At 38.7% G+C, this 22,638-nt stretch overlaps 1 protein-coding gene across 2 annotated transcripts in view; it reads right to left on the bottom strand.

Moving 5' to 3' along the window:
- The window catches only part of cep192 (centrosomal protein 192), an 85,972-nt gene extending 63,943 nt beyond the window's left edge, over positions 1 to 22,029 (bottom strand). For both annotated transcript variants that reach the window (XM_039738500.1, XM_039738501.1), the window contains exons 1-10: positions 21,786 to 22,029; positions 12,240 to 12,424; positions 9,588 to 9,784; positions 7,984 to 8,042; positions 6,412 to 6,505; positions 4,382 to 4,531; positions 3,344 to 3,408; positions 2,687 to 2,887; positions 1,748 to 1,871; positions 1,194 to 1,291 (exon numbers count right to left, since the gene is read on the bottom strand). In XM_039738500.1, coding sequence (XP_039594434.1) covers positions 1,194 to 1,291; positions 1,748 to 1,871; positions 2,687 to 2,887; positions 3,344 to 3,408; positions 4,382 to 4,531; positions 6,412 to 6,505; positions 7,984 to 8,042; positions 9,588 to 9,784; positions 12,240 to 12,394 — 1,143 coding nt within the window. In that variant the 5' untranslated portion in view covers positions 12,395 to 12,424; positions 21,786 to 22,029. The remainder of the gene's footprint in view (positions 1 to 1,193; positions 1,292 to 1,747; positions 1,872 to 2,686; positions 2,888 to 3,343; positions 3,409 to 4,381; positions 4,532 to 6,411; positions 6,506 to 7,983; positions 8,043 to 9,587; positions 9,785 to 12,239; positions 12,425 to 21,785) is intronic.
- Positions 22,030 to 22,638: the final 609 nt, after the last annotated feature.

Here is a 22,638-nt window from a genome sequence, read left to right as displayed (position 1 = left end):
AGTCGCACAATACGGGTGGTGCTCAAAAAAGTGAGATTACAATTACAGTGTAAGGGTCCAAAATAAAAATCTTCTGCACGCTTGCTAGTCTCATACTCCATGAAGCTGTGACAAACTTAAAAATACAGAAATAACATGGAGTAGAACTACTACTTCTCTGGAATGAGAGGCCCCAGCTAAAGCAGACTGGATGCCATTTAAGCATTTCCCAAAAGACAAGTACGGAAATGCCATAGTCAGGGAACAATGTAGCGCAAACTGGCAGAGGAGGTGGATGGTTATATCGGTTGACTTTTACATCTGTTGTCAAATATTATAGCGTGTAGGACAGGGGTGGCCAACTCCAGGCCTAGAGTGCCGCAGTGGCTGCAGGTTTTCACACTTGCCATCTTCTTAATTAGTGACCAGTTTTTTGATTAACTTCACTAAGACCCTATAGTTAGTTTTTTTTCCCTTTAATTAGCAGCCAAACAATAATGAGACACAAAACAAACCAGCACATGACCAGCTCCCCTGTGTCCATCACACAATATCTGAAAATAAAGAAAGGTGATGGTCTTGGTAAGGTTGATCTCTCAAGTCACCAAACCATTTTGACAGTGCTCTTAGAAAAAAACAGAAAGCAACAGTTTTTGAAATGTGTGCTGTAACAGAATAAGAGCAGCAACAAGCCATGGAATTAAATAATGGGTTTAATTAACAGCAAGAACTGGCTCCTCATTAAGGAACTGGTTGGAGTTTGAAGCCCCAGTTTAGCTGGTCTTCTGTTGGCACGTTTCACATCTCATTTCTGCTTGGCTGTCATTTAATGAAGAACGGAATCAATTCAGAGGGCTGAACTCTTCTATCAGGGCTATTAAAGAGATGGGGAAAAAGTTAATTTGCAGTGAAAACTGGTCAGTGATTAGGAAGAGGGTTAGAATGGAAACCTGTAGCCACTGCTGCACTCCAGGAGTTTGCCACCTCTAGTGTAGGAGGTCCCCAGAAGCACAATACGTGAGGATTACTCCTTACACAGCATTTACCAGCACAAATGAATGCACAGTGAAGTGTGTTTAAAAAAAAAAAAAAAAAAGTTCTTCAGTTAAGTCACAAATCCATTGGTGTAAAAACTGATAAAGTAATACAAAATAAAATGATCATTTAAGTTTTTAAACATAATAAAATGATTTTGAAGTTGCCAGAATAACAACCTGCAGCTCTAATTTTGAAGCATCTTTGTCACTTAGATCATATTCTGCAACATTAAGAGGGTGCATTTCTTTATCTTCATCCTGATCCATCAAATCCTCTGAAAAAACCAAGACAACCATCAATGAATCCATAGAAGCATGAAAGCACAACGCAATCACTTACAGGACAACATAATGCTATAGAGAAACACTTGCGTATTTTCAAAATAAGAGGTTAAAAAAAATAAAATAAAAAACAAACATCACCTAATGAGCACCCCCATAAAATTACAATTAGTAGAAAGAAAAAACAGACCAAGCAAAATGCAGTATACAGAATGAAAGTAACAACTGCAATGTACAAATTCAAAGTTGTAGTTAGGTGATAGATATGTGTGAAAAATAAAACGTAATAGAAAAGTTGTAATATAATATTTTCCAGCCTATCACAATGGCAAAAGCAATACTCTGCATTAAAATGACAAAAGTATTCATTCTAGCAATAAGAGAATGCAAATAAAAAAGGCTAAAATGTACAAAATATTTGCTGAAGGTAAAGGAGAACATATTCATACCTGTTCTCAATTCACTGGCTGCATATGCAGAAAGTTTGGTATCATCAGGGTCCTGGCACTTGGGGCTAATTAAGGCAACTGGCTTCCTTTTTTCTGGAGATTTGATGTGATATCCAAATGACGGCTGATTACAAATAAAGAGATCATGTTAATAATGCAAAGCAGGGAATACACAAATATTTAAATATGTTTTGTAGAACTCAAATATTCATAGCAATCACCTGCAACACATTATAAAGCAGCAGTGACCAGCAAGCATGCCTCAAATGTAGAAGAACTCGGCTCGCAGACACATTATCCATTGTGTTAAGTTACATTTTTAGTCGAGTGATTTATTTAAAAGTGGGAATGACTAAATATTTAAATCAGTTTTTGTTACGACAGCCTACAACTGTATCATACAGAGGCAGATTTCAGTCAAGTTGTAAGACTTTATAGGCAATGTTTTTCGGAGGAGAAGGAAATGGTCTGTAATTTAAAGGCTGCAATATTCAATCCCCACCATTCATTTACCATGTGACACCCCCCAACCCAAAAAGTGTGGCTTTGAATTTATTCGTAACCAAATTTAAGAATAAGCAGGCACCTCAACCAAGTACTAAGTACTAAGTAAAGGGTCTGAATAATCCTGTCAATCTGTTATTTCAGTGTTATGTGTAATAAAAATTCTACAAATGTTGGCATATTTATCTTTGCCTTCTCATTATGACATAGAGAGTTGCATGATGAGGGAAAAAAAATTTTTCTTTATGATTTTTACCACAAGGTAGCAACCTAAAATTTGTAAAAAGTGAAGGGGTTCGAGTACTTTCTGAAGGCACTGTATATACAAACATGCATTGGGAAAATAAATCAGTTCACTAAGACTTTTCTAAATGCAATGACGTATACTCATCCTTACCACCTAAAGATTTTAGCAAACTAATGAGATGTACAAACCCGTTTCACATCCTCATAATCACCAAGCAAACCAAGGGGTTCTGACTTTTTACTGAAGAAGTGCCCTAATGATGTCTCAAAGCAGCTCTTGTCAAAATCAGATGAAGCCTGTGAAGCCCTCAGATTAATATAACTTGGGTTAGGTAACCTCCACGAAGTATCACCAAATTGACTTGTATGTAAATCTTCCATCTTTTCTTCCTAAAAGAGATTGCCAAGGTTAATGGCTGGTCAAGGGAAAGAAAATAAAATCAAAACATTTAAGAATCATGACTGATGTGGCCTTTAAATAAACGATTTGCTTAGCCACATCTTTTGGTGGAGCACTGGATTTAAATTATTGTCCTTTTTCTTAGGAGCTACAACTCTCCCACATAAAAAATGTCAAGCAAGAATTTTCTTAAAGATATAAAGTAAAAATATTATCTAGTTTTCATGTGAAATATCCTAAACTAACTTTGTGCAAATCCCAAGTTAAATCAACCGTTCAGATGTCACACATGTTCAAAATGGAAAGCGCAGCTAATGGCCGATATCTAAATAAATTAGACAAGCCAAAGAGAGTCATATGAATTTGTTCATCACAAATTTATTCAGACCAGAAATGCTTAACATGGAACTTAAGAATGATTTACACGCAAGGCAAGAATTATTTACCTGTATGAAACGGTGCTCCCTCTCAAACTCCTTCTGGTCCTCAATTAGCTGTTCTTTAAAATTACCTGCAGTACAGAAAGATGCAATGAATTTTAGCCATATTTTAATAATATCAAACCAAACAAATGCTTATGATTAGCAATTCATCGGACAAGGTTGCAAAAATGTGTACTGGGAACAATTTGTACAGCCACTTTAAAAAGCCTGAGCAGACTGGACTTGTGATAGAAAAGTTATGGCTATGTCTGCAGAGATTAATAAAAAAATAAGGCCTACATCATTAGGTCAAATGTTACCATACAGCAACAATGGGTAAGTGTATTGAGAACAGCATTGGTGTTATGCTTCTTTATCAGCTCAAAACTAATAACTACAAATTAAGTACTTGTAGGACCAAGAAAGGGCGTCACTCCAGCATCCAAACAAACTAAAAAAGATTGGTTTTCCTGACTTAGGACATTTACCATAAAAGACAGACATCTTGAATAAATCACAAGCACTAAAAATATTTTATGCTAGAGAGTAATGTTGCTCCAAAGAATTAAAAAGTCTGAATTAGTGTAAAGCGCCCTACTGAGGCGCAATGGGCAGAAAGTGTGGACTCTGCATTTACTGTTTACTTCAGCACCTGCTGATTTGCCTTCTAGTTGTGGGTTACACCTTCACTAATTGCACTTCGCTTTAACAGTAAATCTTCCAGTTTTCAACTTTGACAGATCATACACAACATTTATGAAATGTTAAAATACTTCTACCTATTCTTTAAACATCTGCCTCCAAATCATGAAATCGGTACATTTAGTAACAGGCATAAGTACAGGATTTGCTTCTTACTTTTCAATTAATGGAAAAATGTAAACTCTTCTTAAAAATCTACAGTACGTTATAATTGAACAGCACACACTATTTAAGTGTACCAAAAGCTATTACAAATCTTGTTTCTTAGTTATGCTATGAACACAATAATATACATCAAACCATATTTCCTTTTTCATCAATATGGGAAGCAAAGCAAAATACCATATAAAGTTACTTTACCGGCAGAGAGAAATTCTTCTGAATCAAACTGGTCAGCAGTATTGTTAAACAAATGAGCCTCCATTTCATTATCAAAAGAATGATAGTATGCCAATTCATTGTCCCATGATCCATTCTTAGCTTCAAAAGTCGCATTCTGTTGAAAACCACCTTGAAGAGACACAAATACAAACAGAAAAACACCTTAGCATTCCCAGTTAATAAAAATAAAAAAAAAAAGCAAACACAGCACACAAGTCAACACTGCTACACAGTGCGCAATTCACATCATAACCCTAAGACAAAAAAACAAAGCTTTTAATCTAAATTACTGGGGAATTACTTAATTTTACTAGTTATTACAAAAACACTTTTGTAAAAGAGACTGATCCTGAAAACCAGAAAAAGTCCATTCTAAGCCCCTTGATTGAAAAGTGCAAAAAATGCAAGAGATATTTTGATTAAAAATACAGTAATTGCATAAAATGACTAGGGTCAAAGCTATATATATATATATATATATATATATATATATATATATATATATATATATATATATATATATATATATATATACACACACACACGTTTATTTATAGTTCCAGCACACAACACGGCACCCATGCACCAAACACCTTTCAAAAGTACGTCTCTCCCGTTTGGACTTCCTTCTGCCACCTCTACTCCTCTCCTCCTAAGCGCAGTCTTCTTCCTCCTGACTCCAGCTCCTCTACTCGAGGGAGGCGGCCTCTTTTATAGCCACCCAGATGTGCTCCAGGTGCTCTGCGATGGCCTTCCGGCAGCACTTCCTGGTACGGCGGAAGTGCCGACATCCAGAGCTCCACAATCCTCCGGGCACCCCCTTGTGGTGGCCAGGGGCCCCAGTAGGGTTGAGCTTCCAGGCTCAGCTCCCATGGCCCCCATACAGACCAGGGTGGCTGCCCTCTCCTGGTCCTTCCAGGCGTCCAAGCTGGGCATAGCCACAGGCAGTGCGTAACTACTATCTATATATCTCTCTCTGTCTATATCTATATATCTCTATACACTCCATGTAACATTTAACATTCCATTCCTTGACCACAACCTGCAAACTTTTTAGGAAACAAAACTGACTTGTTGAGATGTATTCCAGAGGCTGTACGGTTTCTGGGACAGACTTGACTGACTTAGGAGGCATTTTCAGATCTGTCCAGAGTTAGTTTCTGCAGCTTCAGATCATATCAAACCGTGTAATTTGAATGGGACAGATGTCAGGACTCCTAGTCTATTCCAAAATATAAAATTTCCAATATTTAAAGACTCTTGGCCACTGATTTACAACAGTGTTTGGGATCACTGTCATGAGTCAGCTTCTTGCTAGCTTCAGATCAAACACAAATGTTCAGTTAATCTGCTACAGAATTTCTTTATATGAATGTAAGTCAAAAAGTAAAGGCAGTTTGTCAATTGCGCGGTAACCACAACAGATAGAAGTTGATGCATCATAAGATTTTTGCAAAAGCATATTATAGGTAGTCTGAATATGCACGGTGCAGCACTCTGCTGTTAGCCTAGTTTATGCTATGATCAAATGAACCACTGCAGGCTGACACCATAGTTGAACAATGCACCACAGAGAGGTTTCTTTGGGCACAGGGAGTGAAAACTGATGAAATTTACCAAAAGATGTGGCCTCAGTACGAAAATGAAAAACAGCAGGACTCAATAAAACGATTATGAATGGGTAGAAAGGAGAACAAGCAACGGAGCTCAAACTGATTGACCATCTTCATGGCGAACACACACACACAAAAGCCCACATTTTATGGAGAATGCCTTCATCTGAGAAGACCCACTCATTACACTGTTTGCTGTTGCTGCACATTTGGATATCAGCTATGGATCTGCATATGCCATAGTGTGCGATGACTTGAGGCACCATAAAGTTGTGGTTTAGTTTCTAACTGTATATGTTCACCAGCCACAAAAGGGATAACCTTCCACTTTTAATTACATTTTCAACAGAAAGCAACAAAGGAAACTGGTAGAAATATAAATATTTTTTGCCCTACCTTTCAGAGAGGAGTCATTTAATTGCTCAGCTGTAGTCCACTTTTCAAATGCCGATTTGGAATTCCCAGTAACATCCATGTTCCCCATGGTATCCTAAAGGAAAAAGCCTGCATTAACTATCATTTCACATACTCTAGGTGTATCTTTAATCTTGCATATTGCTTATGTGCAATAAAGTATCTATCTACTGAAATCTTTCTTGAAGGCAACCACTGAATTTGAGAAAAATAAACACAAAAAAAAACTAATTGCTTCAGCACTATCTTGGACTCTTTGCAAATCTCCCAGACAATGGAAACTCAGACCTTACTCTGAAATGCTGCATATTATAAAAAGACAGAAATATTTCTCCCAATGTTACACCTGCACTGCTACCAGTGCTTGCTCAGGTCGCACGAAAGGGGGTTTGCTGGTAATTTTAGCAACATGAAAAGTTAATCAACAGTGTTGTCATCTCACTGGTGGCATTTTTGTAGGAGCCACTGGGTGAAAGTGAACTATTTTAACTTATAATGCTCACTCATACTTCTGTTGCAAACTTTAATACAAAGATGCAGCTCAAAGGGCTTTACAAAATGTCAAAGTAAAGAAAAATCAGAATAAGGCAAGAACTAGATGTGCTATCAAACTAAGATAGGCTGACCGTAAAGTCATCAATGGTGACCGGACTATACACAGCATTCAAGTATGCAGTGCACCATTTTTTGGAATGTAATTTGTAATTCATGTAGTAATAAAATTAATTGCGTTTTTCATTCCAATAGATGGTGCATCACAAACATTAGCACTGCTTCTATGAATCCCATACCACATGGCAAATAACCAAGACAAGCAACCAGACAGACATTCTGAAACTTGTCCATTTATTAAGGTTATTAATATTAAATAAAATAAATAAATATACACTTACACAAAACAGATAGAGAACTATTAGACAAGTTGAGACCTTACAAACAGAATCTTTAACTATCTAAGGATGAGTCAAATAAGGTCAGATAGCCAGGGAGGACAGAAAAATGTTTAAAAATGCTGGGGAAAAAAAAAAGAATTCTGCAAAGCTTCAAAGGCCAAGACATCACCCAGTTCCCACTAAGCAATCTACCCATTATAAATGTTACTTGTACTAACATATACCATGGTAAATGGTACTCGGCAGATTTCTTTCTTAATGCCACTCTTGATATGGTTCATAAAGCCTCTTTATGTTAAACTCTTGATCTATACCTTTATTGTGGAAGCCTACTGATTGCGTCTTACTGCTGAAAGATCACCACTTACTTGGTGCAACTCTGTTTATTTTCAAATAATATGAAGTACCACAGTTGAACACTGGTGAAGAAAATAAATGTGTTAAATTGGTAATTTTTTTTCATTGGTATTTTGAAGGTTAGGACACTAAATCTAAACCTAACCAAAAAATTTGGAGCAGTTATTCAAGCAGATGGTACTACCGGTATCAGAAGTTTGTAAACTTAAAAAAAGTAATGGCTTAGATATTTAAGTATCAGAATTTTATGCATAATTAAAATGAATAAAATAACCAAAATAAAAATTCTTGAAACAGGAGTTACCATTAAAGCATCCAATTCCTTTGTCCTGCTAGGTAAAGCATTCGTTCCACAAACATTAGCTAGGGATAGAAAAAAAGAAAAGGAATTTAAGAACAAAAAAGGAAATTCCACACATCTGTTTAGGGAGCTTTCAAAACTAGTGTGAATGGTTTACTTTGAATAAGGCAGGGTTTGTACTTTTGAAAATTGTATTTATTTTTTTCTAATAGTTGTATAATGCATGTTTCAAAGAAAAATATGTTTGGAAATAATGACACATAAATATAAATGTTTTCATAAGAACAAGCCATTCATTATAGCATAGATCTTTTCCAGTTCACCTATCGGTCTTATCAGTTTGTTACAGCTTGCTTCTTCCTCTTAATTGTTCCTCTGTGTTATTTACCAAGTCTTGGAATCTTAAAATGTTAACAATATAGAAACACTTGTTTTATAAAATGTATTATTCTGTAAAACTGACATTTCATTGTACTGAAAAGTAGCCTGTGGATACAGCTTGAACTCAACCATTTATGCATTTACATTTATTTAGCTGATCGAATTTCATAAATGCCAAAAGCAGTAGGTTTCACATGCTCCAATACTGCAACACAACTGCTCAATAATTACAGTTAAATAGATGAATAAGACTCACATTGACTTTCATCTAGCGTTTTTTTCTTTAACTTGCATAAATAAAATAATTCACAAGTTGCTGTAGTTGGTTAATTTTCAGGTTAACACAAACAACTCTTAAACAATTCAATTTATGCAGTTATACTGCAACAGCTTCCAACAATTATGGAAAAGTGTTAGACAGTAACATAACCATCCATTTTTGCCACCTGCTTATTCAGGGGAGAGTTGTGGGGCCGCAGGAGCCTATCCTAGCAATCACTGGGCATACAGCATGACCATGACCACAACCTGGACAGGACATCAGTTCATACATACATAGAACGAACTTTATTTGTCCCCATTTATTAATCTATCTATTTATTTAAAGAGCTTATGTAAAAAGCCAAATTTCCCCCAGGGAACAAATAAAGTTCTATGTATGTATGTTCGTATACACACACACACAAGTCTGAACACGCACCAGAATGACCAAGAAAAGTTTAGAAAGAAAAAATTTCTAACTTGGCATTCTCAGTGAGGCACAACACAGGAGTACGGATGTTGCTATATAAGAGTCCCAGTAACATTTCTTGACACACTTCTGCTGCATAAGTTGTTGACTGAATGTCATCAGTGTTAGTGTGTGAGAGAGGATGTGCAGCACTGTTCATAATGACACTAAACGTTTTAATGTTCTCCTTTGCTGCTACCTGCAGAGGGTCCACAGTTCATCCCATAACTGAGTCTGCCCTTTTAATTAGCTTGTCTCAAGGTGAACACACACACTCCAGGGGCAATGTAGCAAAATAGTAATATTTTAGAATTCAATTTTAGATTATATAGAAATTTTAGAATAATGTTCTAATAGACCCTAAAAAAATTCTCTCTATCTCTCTCATTAGATAGAGAGAGAGATAGATAGAGAGATAGATAGATATCCTGTATATTAGAACAACTTTATGCAAATGAAATCTGAGCCATTATCAAACCAGCAAGTAAATGCAAACCTTCTTTATGCTCATGCACCAGAAAGGGCAGGCTAGATTGACTATAATGGTTGACTGGAGTGTCAGCTCTGGGAGAAATATCTTCCTCCTCGTCCTCAACCTGCTCCTCCCCTTCCTCCTCATCTTCTACTTGTTCCTGGACACCAAGCAGAAGATCATAAATGCTGCGAGCTGTAATAGCACCATCATCATCTCCCCTATAGAAGAATAAAGGGGGGGTTGGGCATGAAACATATTAATGTATTTTCATTCATAAACAATAGCAGCATAAAATAAACACATGCAACTGAGTAAGTTCGTGTCAGTTAACCATTAAGGTCCATCAAAAAAAGCATAACATTCCACACACTTCTTGCGGTTGCAACTAACTATCAACAGGTAACTCATGATGATAAAATCTGAATTAAAAAATTTTTAATGTACACCAAGATAAAGTAACACAATGATTATATATGCTTTGACAAATGCAGGGTAACTTTGCTTGAGTTGTCAATAAAATATTAAAGCAATAAAAGCAATACACACATACACTATATACTGTATAATGTACACACATGCACTTACTGAGCAAATTCTTAGGACCACTATAATAATACTTAGTAGGGCCTCTTTTGGCTCTCAAAACAGCTTCAGTTCTTTGTGCAATGGATTCCACAAAAAGTTGGAAACATTCCTTTGAGATTCTGGTCCATGTTGACATTATTATATCATACACAGATTTGTCAGCTGTATATTCATGTTGCAAACGTACTGCTCTACCACATCCCAAATCACGTCACAGTGAAAATAACTGACATCACATTTCTTTCCCCCTCTTCTGGCATTTGATGTGAACATTCTTTGAGCCTTATGACCTGTATCTGCATGATTTTATTCAGTGCGCTGCTGTGACATAATTGGCTAATTACAGAATTGCATGAATAAGCAGGAGGACAGGTGTTCCATATATATATATATATATATATATATATATATATATATATATATATACACACACATATACATACACATACACATACATACATACACACAGGATTCCAAAAAAGTTGGGACTCTAAACAAATTGTGAATAAAAACTGAATGCAATGATGTGGAGATGGCAAATGTCAATATTTTATTTGTAACAGAATGTAGATGACAGATCAAACGTTTAATCCGAGTAAATGTATCATTTTAAAGGAAAAATATGTTGATTCAAAATTTCACGGTGTCAACAAATCCCAAAAAGTTGGGACAAGTAGCAATAAGAGGCTGGAAAAAGTAAATTTGAGCATAACGAAGAGCTGGAAGACCAATTAACACTAATTAGGTCAATTGGCAACATGATTGGGTATAAAAGAGCTTCTCAGAGTGGCAGTGTCTCTCAGAAGCCAAGATGGGTAGAGGATCACCAATTCCCACAATGTTGCGCAGAAAGATAGTGGAGCAATATCAGAAAGGTGTTACCCAGCGAAAAATTGCAAAGACTTTGCATCTATCATCATCAACTGTGCATAACATCATCCGAAGATTCAGAGAATCTGGAACAATCTCTGTGCGTAAGGGTCAAGGCCATAAAACCATACTGGATGCCCGTGATCTCCGGGCCCTTAAACGACACTGCACCACACACAGGAATGCTACTGTAAAGGAAATCACAGAATGGGCTCAGGAATACTTCCAGAAACCATTGTCAGTGAACACAATCCACCGTGCCATCCGCCGTTGCCAGCTGAAACTCTACAGTGCAAAGAAGAAGCCATTTCTAAGCAAGATCCACAAGCTCAGGCGTTGTCACTGGGCCAGGGATCATTTAAAATGGAGTGTGGCAAAATGGAAGACTGTTCTGTGGTCAGACGAGTCACGATTCAAGTTCTTTTGGAAATCTGGGACGCCATGTCATCCGGACCAAAGAGGACAAGGACAACCCAAGTTGTTATCAACGCTCAGTTCAGAAGCCTGCATCTCTGATGGTATGGGGTTGCATGAGTGCGTGTGGCATGGGCAGCTTGGATGTCTGGAAAGGCACCATCAATGCAGAAAAATATATTCAGGTTCTAGAACAACATATGCTCCCATCCAGGCGTCATCTCTTTCAGGGAAGACCCTGCATTTTTCAACAAGATAATGCCAGACCACATTCTGCATCAATCACAACATCATGGCTGCGTAGGAGAAGGATCCGGGTACTGAAATGGCCAGTCTGCAGTCCAGATCTTTCACCTATAGAGAACATTTGGCGCATCATAAAGAGGAAGGTGCGACAAAGAAGGCCCAAGATGATTGAACAGTTAGAGGCCTGTATTAGACAAGAATGGGAGAGCATTCCTATTTCTAAACTTGAGAAACTGGTCTCCTCGGTCTCCAGATGTCTGCTGAGTATTGTAAGAAGAAGGGGAGATGCCACACAGTGGGGAAAATGGCCTTGTCCCAACTTTTTGGGGATTTGTTGACACCATGAAATTCTGAATCAACATATTTTTCCCTTAAAATGATACATTTTCTCAGTTTAAACTTTTGTTCCTTGATTTATGTTCTATTCTGAATAAAATATTAGAAGTTGGCACCTCCACATCATTGTATTCAGTTTTTATTCACGATTTGTATAGTGTCCCAACTTTTTTGGAATCCGGTTTGTACACATATATACATAAAATATTATCAAGTACAGACCCATTTTCAAATTCTCTCTCATCCCGAGCCAACAAGTAATCAGGAAATGGTTCCAGGGTGGCCACAGGTTTAAACATATCAGTAACTTCACTGTCCTCGGAGTAAGAATAATAGCTTGGAAAAGGCTCATCTTCAATGTCTTCATAGCTCTCCATTGCATAATACCGAAGTCACAGTAAGTATGACTAAAACAGGGAGATAAAAAAAGAACAATAAAGAAAAGACTAGTTAATAAAATTACCAGATTATTAAGTAGGAATGGATCTTAAAGCATTTATAAAATAAAAAAAAAAAAGACCGTTATAAATGGCAAAACTATGAAAATAAGCTGCTGTGCATTTGAACTAAGTCTAACAGAAATGTTTTACATTATTTTAAGTTGCAAATGGATAAAAAAAAAATTATACATTCACATGATTTTGTATACTGTATCAAGTGTAAAAGTAATTACACCCCATGAAATGTTAATTATTTTTTAATATGTTGACCTATCAAGATAATGGTAATATTTTTTTGGAGAAAAAAAAGAAAATTTGTATTGGCAATGAGTCACTGTCTGCTGGAGCCAACCCCAGCCAACACAGGGCGTAAGGCTGGAACAAATCCTGGGCAGGGCACCAGCCTAACGCAGGACACACACACCCACACACCAAGCACACATTAGGGACAATTTAGGATCACCAATGCACCTAACTTGTATGTCTTTGGACTGTGGGAGTAAACCGGTTTGCTTAGGGTTATTGTCATGCTGCTAGGCCCACACTCATTTGAACAATGACAATGTTCTGACAGAGGTTCTCCCATTATTGTCAAGTTCCTTCTGGTATAATGAAGAATTTCTAGTGAATTCTATGATATCACAAAGCAGTCCCAAACCAGAAAATTTCCATCACCATGGTTTACAGTTGCTATATCAGGTTCTTCTGGTCAAATGCGGTCTTTGGTTTTCACCAGGCATGTCTACTGACACTGTGGCCAAATAACTATATTCCGTATTTGACCAGGATGTCCAAAAAACATTGTTCTGGAAGGCCTAGTTCTTTCCCTGGGTGTCCATGGACAAACTTTTATTGCCCCAATGCTCTGTATGAACAGTAAAGGTTTCCTCCTGACACATCTCCTATGTAGATCTAACTTGTACAGCCTCTTTCTAATGGTAGACCCATCCATGCACATTGACATCAACTGTGGCAAATGCTACTTGGAGGTCCTGTAATGAAATTCTTTTCTTCTTAGAGACTTCTATTAGCAACTTGCATTCTGCTTTCAGGCTGAACCTTCCGGGACAGCCTGGCCTGGACACTTTGTCAATTGAAGTGAAGTGATCAATTTCCAATTGTTTGGTTATTTTTTTTTAATCTCTTCCAGAACCCCTAAGTATCACTAACCTTCTTTCTGAAGGCCTCAGGGAGCTCTTTTGACATTGGCATGGTGATGACACAAACTTAAAAAATAAGCAAACCACACTAAATGCTTGAGGTTTAAATAAGAGGACAGATTCAGACAAGATCTGCTCTCATGACGTTCTAATCATCTGTACCAGGCTCATATTTGAGGTAGTTTATATTAATAAAAAATTAAAAAAAAGGGTGTCTACTTATTGAACTTATGTTTATTTAAATTATACAATAGATTACAAATTGCAAGCATTGCATGATTTTCATTATATTATCTTTATCTATAAAGGTTGGGAGCATGCGCTGATGTGACAGCACCTTGCCGCACCCACCACACGACAAACCACCTGGATTGGGACCCGCGCACAGCAGGTGACACTTTAGTTCTACAGATAATGTTTAAGTGAAAATCAGATGCCGAGTAGGATCACGGAGGCCGAGGCCTTTCCCAGCGGGCACAGGGCACACGGTAGAAATGATAACTAGACAGGGTGCCAGCAGAGCTATGAAGTCGGTACAGAAAACGTTCCATTCCGACTCCAACCGGTAACACCTGAATTTCTGGTACCACCGTCTTCAACTCCTTTTCATGACCATTTACATTAGTAGATTCTCACTGAAGGCATCAAAACTATGAATGAACACATGTAGAATTATGTACTTTACAAAAAAAAGGTGAAATAACTGAAAACATGTTTTATATTCTAGTTTCTTCAAAATAGCCACCCTATGCTCTGATTACTGCTTTGCACACTCTTGGCATTCTCTCGATGAGCTTCAACAGGTAGTCACCTGAAATGGTTTTACATAACTCCACATGTGTTCATTCATAGTTTTGATGCCTTCAGTGAGAATCTACCAATGTAAATGGTCATGAAAATAAAGAAAACACATTGAATGAGGAGCTGTGTCCAAACTTTTGGCCTGTATTGTGTATCTACAGTGCGAACTGAAAGGACACAATGTACGAGATAGGTCATCACTGCCATCGTGAGTTCATTGAGCTACTTTTCAAGCACTGTTAAAGTTTGGGTTAAAAGGCAATGCTGCAGTTTTATCATCTTATTAAATACTTAAGGTTATATTTTTACCAGAAGACTAGAAAAAAAAGTTGAATTGATTTAGTATAGGTGGAAATGGACATTAACACAAGATTACAATTTACACTTTGCTTAGAATGTCCTTTGGTAATATCACAAGGCCAAACTGGATTTATTAAAAGGCAGACACTTCGCTTTGACGCCTGTTTAATGTAATATATTCACCAACAAAATCCTACACTCCAGAGATGACGATATCATTGAATGCAGAAAAAAGCATTTGATAGGGTTGAATGGGACTCTCTCGTTATTAAACTGGAGAAATTTGGCTTTGGCCAGAACATATGTACATGGATTAAACACTAAATACACCAGTCCAGAAGCTTCAGTTTGTATTAACAACATTATTTCAGACTACTTCAAACTAGAATGTGGTACTACACAAGGACGCCCCTGGTCACCACTGTTTTTGCAGTCACTATTGAGCCACTGGCAGTTCACTTTCGAAATGCTTATGAAATAAAATGAATTATCAGAGAAGGACTTGAACAGAAAATTTCACTACATACAGATGATATGGTACTAGAATCAGTACATTTCTACCGACCCTGACTCCTGCAACCCAACTATTTATTACTCCAACTCCACAGCCCTACGTGCAAGTCCATCACAGGATAAACACATACACAAAGCACACACACAGGTCAATTTAGTGTCCCCCCAATCCACCTTACCTGCATGTCTTTGAAATGTGGGAGGAAACCCATAGAGATGTTGGGATACCATTAAAATGTCACACATTGAGAACCCAGGATGGGATCCCTGGTCTCCATACTGTGAGGCAGCACTGCTACCCCTGTGGCCCTATGGTTTATAAATAAAATAAAAAATCATTGTGTCCAAGAAGTGATCCTTCACTGTGTTTTCTAAATGCAGACGAGTAGATGTGGCACTCTAAAAGTGGCCAACAAACAAGGCTTTGTTTCCCAAAGTGAAGCGTTCTCGTGTCTCCTTTATGGTGAAGAGTACATTTTCCTCACCTGGTCTAGGTCTACTAAAACTTTAGGTAAATGCCTAAAGATTACTATATAAAGTAATTCAAATAAGCAACGCTCATCCTACTGTTAAACATTTCTAACAAACACTTTCACTCCCACCTCTACCAAGTAGTCCTCTGGTAAATCCTTCCCACGCTTTTTACAGGATTTGCCACAACTCTTATTTTGCTTGCTTTCTGTGATCCCACACGGCCCTGAGATGAACACTCCAACACTGCTAGCATTCCAACAGTAGACTTCTGCTCCAAGCAGGTCGTAACCTTGCTGAATGACGACATTTAGGCCAATAATTATTTGTCCTAAAGAACAGCATGATAAATGAAAGTTAAGTTTCTATTTCTCAGCAGTCATCATTGCTGAAATTTTGACCAGGTCCCCAACAAAACTGGCTGAAATGTAAAACCAGACTATGAAAGAGCTGCTACCATGACTCCGAGAAGGCTGCACTCAGGGCTCAGCATACTTCTCGCCAAATCTTCTGACATACGGGCATCTTTATAAAAATTTTAAAAAATAACTTGTCCAGGTCTGACTGGGCCAGTAAATTCAGCACAACAGATGACTGTTTGATGCTAAAAGAAGTCTCCAAGAACCTGAGTCTGCAAGTAACTCTTGCAAAAGTTGGAGTCAAAGTGCAGGCTTCTATAATCACAAACAGAATGGACAAATGTGACACGCACGTGAGGCCTGCGAGATTGCTAAACAGCCAACCTGAACGTGACGTCAAATATCTATGGTAATCGAACAGCAGTGGCTGGCAGAGAATAAGCCAGTTAACACAAACTCAGCAAACTTAGACCCGAGAAAATGCCACTCACGTCCGATAGAAACAATCATCAAACTAAACCAGGCAAACAAAAGAAATAAAAAGGGGCTCGATCAAGTTATGGCTGTCACAGCCAGTGTCAGATTTTTTTAACAATGTTTAACAAGTTACATCAAAGCAAGCTGTGTCTCCAAGAACCCCAAAATTTAATTTCGGGATCTGCAAGTAACTCTTGCAAAAGTTGGAATCAAAGTGCAGATTTCTATAATCAGAAACAGTATGGACAAATGTGACGCGCACGCGAGTCGTATCAGGAAGATAAAAAAAATAAAAAAAAAGGCTTTCCTGTCCAAAAAGAACATCAAAGCAAGACTACAGTTTTGCCATTGAACATCTAGTAAAAAACCAGGCCTTCTGGAACAATGTGTTCTGAATAGAGGAATCAAGAGTTATTTGGCAACAGTAAATGTAGGCATGTTTAATGCAAACCGAAGTCAGCACTTCAGAAGTAGAACCTTATAGCAACTGTGAAGCACGGTGGTGGAAATGTTATGGTTTGGGAATGCTTTGCTGCTTCATGGCCCGGGCAGCTAACAGTCATCGAGTTAACTATGAATTGTGATCTATCGAAAGGCTGAAACTGAACCAGAAATTGGTCTCTTAACAACACAGTGATCCAAAGGACACTAGCAAATCCATCAAGGAATGGCTCAAAAAGTAGAAGTGGAGGGTTATGGACAGGCCTACTGAAAGCCTTGATTTGCACAGGGCTGTGGAGTCGGTAGATAAATGCTCCGACTCCTCAGTTTCTAAATCTTCCGACTCCTCCGTATGTATATACTATGCTAATGTATTTTCGACATCCATTGAAGGAAAGGAAGGCAACATACATGGGAAGGATGTCATTTCACAGAACTACTGGCTAGGAAGCCAACACTCTACTATAATGCCAGATTAAAGACAAACACAATTGATTGGCAGCCGCAGATTGTGGACGGGCAGATCCAGCTTGCCGAAAATCTCGACCACCGCCCCCCATCCAAAGTAATGTGATGCCTCTGTCTGCTGCAGTGGCCATCTCCTCTGTCAGCCAGCCGGAAGTTTAGTGCATTGTGTCACTCACCGGCCAGCTGATCAGCAGAACGAGCCTCTGCTGGAGACCGGTAGGGAGATCTGTGTTCTCGGCTCCTTCGGCCCCCTTCACTAGCGCATAGCGAAGGTTAGCCGACGGAGCTGAGAACACACCAGATGATTTTTCAGGCGTTTGACGCGTGAGGACTCGTTGAACGGCCGAAAAATCGGCAGTGCATCTGTAAATGTATGGGGGGCTTTAGGCTAGGTTCACAGTTCTCTGTAACAGTGGAACACGACACAATGGAAAGCTGTGCCGCACCTTACCTGTGCATTACATCCCATATAGTGACGCATACAGTCAATGAAAAGCATGCTTCATGGTTACCCGACATGTTCGTTTTGTGGTAACATTATGCACTGCATGCATTGGGCTTTATTCTTACAGCAGAGAAGTAGTTCATTATGACTGTTTGTGAATTAGGACATTTCAACTTTTTTAATTCCCATTTAAATTTAGTAGGAGTCGGAGTCGGTTAACTTTTTGCCGACTCCGACTCCAGATACCCAAAATTGTCTCCGACTCGGACTCCTCAGCCCTGGATTTGCATCCTATTGAAATGCTGTGGGAGGATTTGAAACGCAACTACACATATCTTAAGGAATTTTTAATGGAGGAGTTTTCAAAAATTTTAGTAAGTAAATATCAGAAACTCTTACTAGAAGTCATTCCCGCCATCCATCCATCCATACATATATATTCACTTCACTTGCCCACCCCCCAACTAAACCTCCCCTACACTTCACATTGTGAAGGGGGGAAGCTGAACGCACGCTAAGGAGATGCTGACAGATCAGCTGCTGGCTTGCTGCTGCTACTAACAAGCTGCGTGATCTGCATGTCGCACTGCACGTCGATCATTTAAAAGCCTGTACAGCAGCTGTCCTTTTGTCTCAAGGGACGTTAAAATGTCTCTCCGAGATCACGTCTTGACCCAAGATTTTTTTACATGATTGATAGATAGATAGATAGATATATCTCTCTCTATGGATATTAATAAAGGTACTCTGGTGTGTCACCAGCATTGGAATTGCCATTTAATAAAATGTTGTTGCTTGACTACAAACGAATATGGGAATGGTTAGGACACTTATCTGCTATTTCATTAAACATAATACTTCTGGGGGATTTCAATATACATATGGATAATATCAGTGCCCCTATTACTAGAGACTTTACATCTTGCCTTGTGAGTTTTGGATTCCAGCAGCATACTGACGTTCCCACTCATTCCAAAGGACACATCATGGACTTGATTTGCTGTTCTAGAGTTACGCCGCTTGATTGTACTGCAGATGAACTCCCCATAACTGATCATTTTCTTATTTCATTCAGTGTTAAACTTGCACTTTCCAACACTAAGCTTTCCCGTCTCATGTCTTTCCATAATATAAGGAATATTAACTTAGACTCTCTTTCCTCTAGCATTGGTTCCCTTATGGACATTTATAATTTATCCACTCCTGAAGAAGTGATCTCACACTATAACACTGGACTTAATGGTATTCTTAACTCTGTTGCTCCATTAAATACTAGATCTGTGTCTTTCTCCTTTTCTGCTCCCTGGTTCACGCCTGAACTTCTGCTTTTTGAAAGCCAAAGGCCAGCGACTTGAACGGTTATATAAAAAAACTGGACTCTTTGTTCACAAAGAGATGTACAAAAACCATATACTTTATTACAAGGACTATATTGCCCAAACTAAATCAAACTATTATATTCACATTCTTCCAATGAAGGAAACACCAAGTCATTGTTTTCACTACTCAATCATACCACACAACCCCCGGATTCTTTACCTTCTCACCTTTACACAACTGAATTTTGCAATTCCCTCATGTCCTTTTTTTAATGAAAAAATCCAGAAGATTCATCAGTCTCTCTGTACGAATTCCTCCAGTACGTCATTTGAATTTCATCCACTAACTCACTCATTTTCCTCGTTTCAGCTTCCTACTTTCTCAGAAATCTCAGATCTTGTCTGTAAGTCTAAGCCATCCACCTGTCAACTGGACCCCCGCCCTACAGTTCTGGTCAAAGCCTGCCTCCCCTCTCTGGTCCCCCTTATCTCTGCTATAATCCACTCTTCTCTCAATACTGGTTCTGATCCTTCATCTTTTAAAATGGCTGCAATAACCCCAATACTGAAAAAACCTGGTGCAGATCCGACTAATTTCAGTAATTTTCATCCTATTTCTAATCTACCCTTCATTTCCAAAATTCTTGAAAAATCGTGGGCATTCAACTTCACTCTCCTTTATCGCAAAATAATCTGTATGAACAGTTCCAGTCTGATTTTCGTCACCTCCACAGTACAGAAACAGCACTTATAAAAATGACTAATGACCTCCTTATGGCAGCTGATTCTGGTTTAATTCCTATTCTTATCCTCCTTGATCCGAGTGCAGCCTTTGACACCATTTGTCACTCGACTCTTCTCAATAGATTATCTTCGATTGGTAATATCCACACTCCACTAGACTGGTTCAGATCCGACCTCTCAGGCCGCACTCTGTTCAGCTTAAAACTTTCACATTCCAACCCACTGCTGTTACTTCAGGTGGGCTCTGTCCTGGGACCTCTCCTTTTCATTATTTACCTCCTTCCCCTTGGTAATATCTTTTGTAAATATAACATGAGCCCCCACTGTTATGCTGATGACACCCAGCTCTATCTCACTAGCAGACCTACGGCTTCCTTTCCATCCTCCTCACTTATTGATTGCATAGCAGAAATCAAATCCTGGTTTTCTTCAAATTTTCTTAAATTAAGTACAAAATCAACATTATCCAAAACTGATCATTTTTGTTTGTTATTGATAATTCCTGTCTCCCCTTCCCCACAGGTTAAGAGGCTGGATGTCATCCTTGACAGTACTTTATCCTTTCAGTCCCACATCAATAACATCTCCCGTCTTCATATTTCCACTTGCGTAACTTTAATCGTATTCGCTCCTCCCTCACTCCCCACACCACTGCTATTCTTGTTCACAGCCTTGTCACTTCTCGTCTGGATTATTGCAATTCCCTTTTCTTTGGTCTTTCTCGCAAATCTCTTTATGAGCTTCAACTGCTCCAGAACTCAGCTGCCCGCATCATTACTAGAACCCCCATCTATTCACCATATCACTCCCATTTTGCAGCAGCTTCATTGGCTTCCAGTTCAGTTCCTGAATTCAATTCAAAATTCTCCTACTAACTTTTAAAGCTCTCCACAACCTCGCCCCTCCATATCTGTCTGACCTCCTCCATGTTGCCATTTCCTCCCGAACCCTTACATCCTCTTCCTCCATCCACTTAACTGTCCCCTTCATCCGTCTTACCACTATGGGGAACAGATCATTCAGTTGCTCTGCTCCCCAACTTTGGAACTCACTACCATCTGAGCTTAGAAATATTGAATCATTTTCACTTTTCAAATCTAAACTTAAAACTCATTTGTTTAAGACTGCTTTTTCTCTTTGATTACAATTGCTCTGTCTGATTTTAACTTTTGTATTTTACATTTTTCATAATCTGTGTTTTGTCTATTGTTCGGTGTCCTTGAGTGTTTATAAAGGCGCCTACAAATAAATAAAATGTATTATTATAATCGGCAATATACCTGAGCAATATGGCCGCCATTAAGGCCTATGAGGATGCTAAACGGCCCACCTACCCGTGACGTCAAATATCTATGGCAATCGAACAGCCGTGGCTGGCGCAGAATAAGCAAGTTAACGCAAACCTAGCAAACACAGACCTGAGAAAATGCAGGTCACGTCCGATAAAAACAAGCATCAAACTAAGCCAGGCACTCAAAAGAAATTAAAGAGGGCTCGATCAAGTTATGACTGTCACGGCCAGTGTCAGGTTTTTTTAACAACGTTTTATCGTATATCAAAGCAAGCTGTATAGGCGACTCCTAGTGAAAGATAAACCGGACATCGGTGGGAAACGAAGAAACGACAGGCTGAATCAAATGTTTTTATCGGTTTATTCGACAGGGGCTCAAACGGGTTTTTAAGGTTTCGATACAGACGAAGATTAACTTCGGGGACCTGCCCACTTTCATGAAGTAAAGGGTCATCCATTACCAAAAGATTATAAATGTGCAGAACCGCTGTAACGTAAAGCAGTGGTTGATGTCACGTCGATTTAATGAAAATGCTTACCTCTTTGCTTGCGAACTCTGGCGCTTCGTCGATCGGCCGCGTTCATTCAACAAATTTTCCAGCAAAAACCCTCAGCACTGGACGATAAGAGCGGCAACCAGGTCTAAATATTCGTTTTAGACCCCCAGTTTGAAAAAAAGTTATTTTACATTCTAAAAGAAAAAAGGTAAAAATAACTCGGCGTCTCCAGCCCAGTAAGTTGTCTTTCGCGCACTAGACACGTTTAAACGGACCCTCCAATCGGCCGCTGTTAGGCGCCATTCGTTATGGGCGGAGATGCGTCAGCTGGGAGCGCTCATTGGACGCTACATAGGACGAACACGATTGGTTAGCTCTGCTGTCGCTCCAAAGAGAGCCGGTCTGTAGGGAAGATGCAACGTAACAGGCGCTTTTACCGTTTCGTTTGCCGCCTCCTAGCGAAGTGATCAGAGCAGCTGCTCTATGTATCTAGCGATTAGGATTCAATATCTAGTATCTATACGTTCTTCTTGTAATGTTATGTTAAAAGTTTTTTTTTCCCCCTCGGGATATTCCACGTTTCATTCTACATCCCAGGGATGCGTGGGTGGATTTAGTTTATTGGAGATCCGAATCTGGTCTTGTGTGAATCTGTCTAAACAGCGTTGGACTTGCACCCTATCCGGGTTTTTTTGATGCAGTTGTGACAGGATCGTGAACTGCATCAGGATTAAGTGGGTTTGAGTATGTTATGTTAATTGTAAATGATTTCAAACTTCCTGTTTTGTGTTTTTATATTTTCAAATCTCTTTTAGATTGCTTAAGCAATGTCGACCCGTCCAATTGCGACTAACGCCACTCACTTTGACATGTTTTCTCTGCATCTTTATGACTT

The sequence above is a fragment of the Polypterus senegalus genome, chromosome 16 (assembly GCF_016835505.1).
Source record: "Polypterus senegalus isolate Bchr_013 chromosome 16, ASM1683550v1, whole genome shotgun sequence".
NCBI lineage: Eukaryota > Metazoa > Chordata > Cladistia > Polypteriformes > Polypteridae > Polypterus > Polypterus senegalus.
The sequence above is the reverse complement of the archived record's forward strand: the minus strand, read 5'-3'. Positions and strand labels throughout refer to the sequence as shown.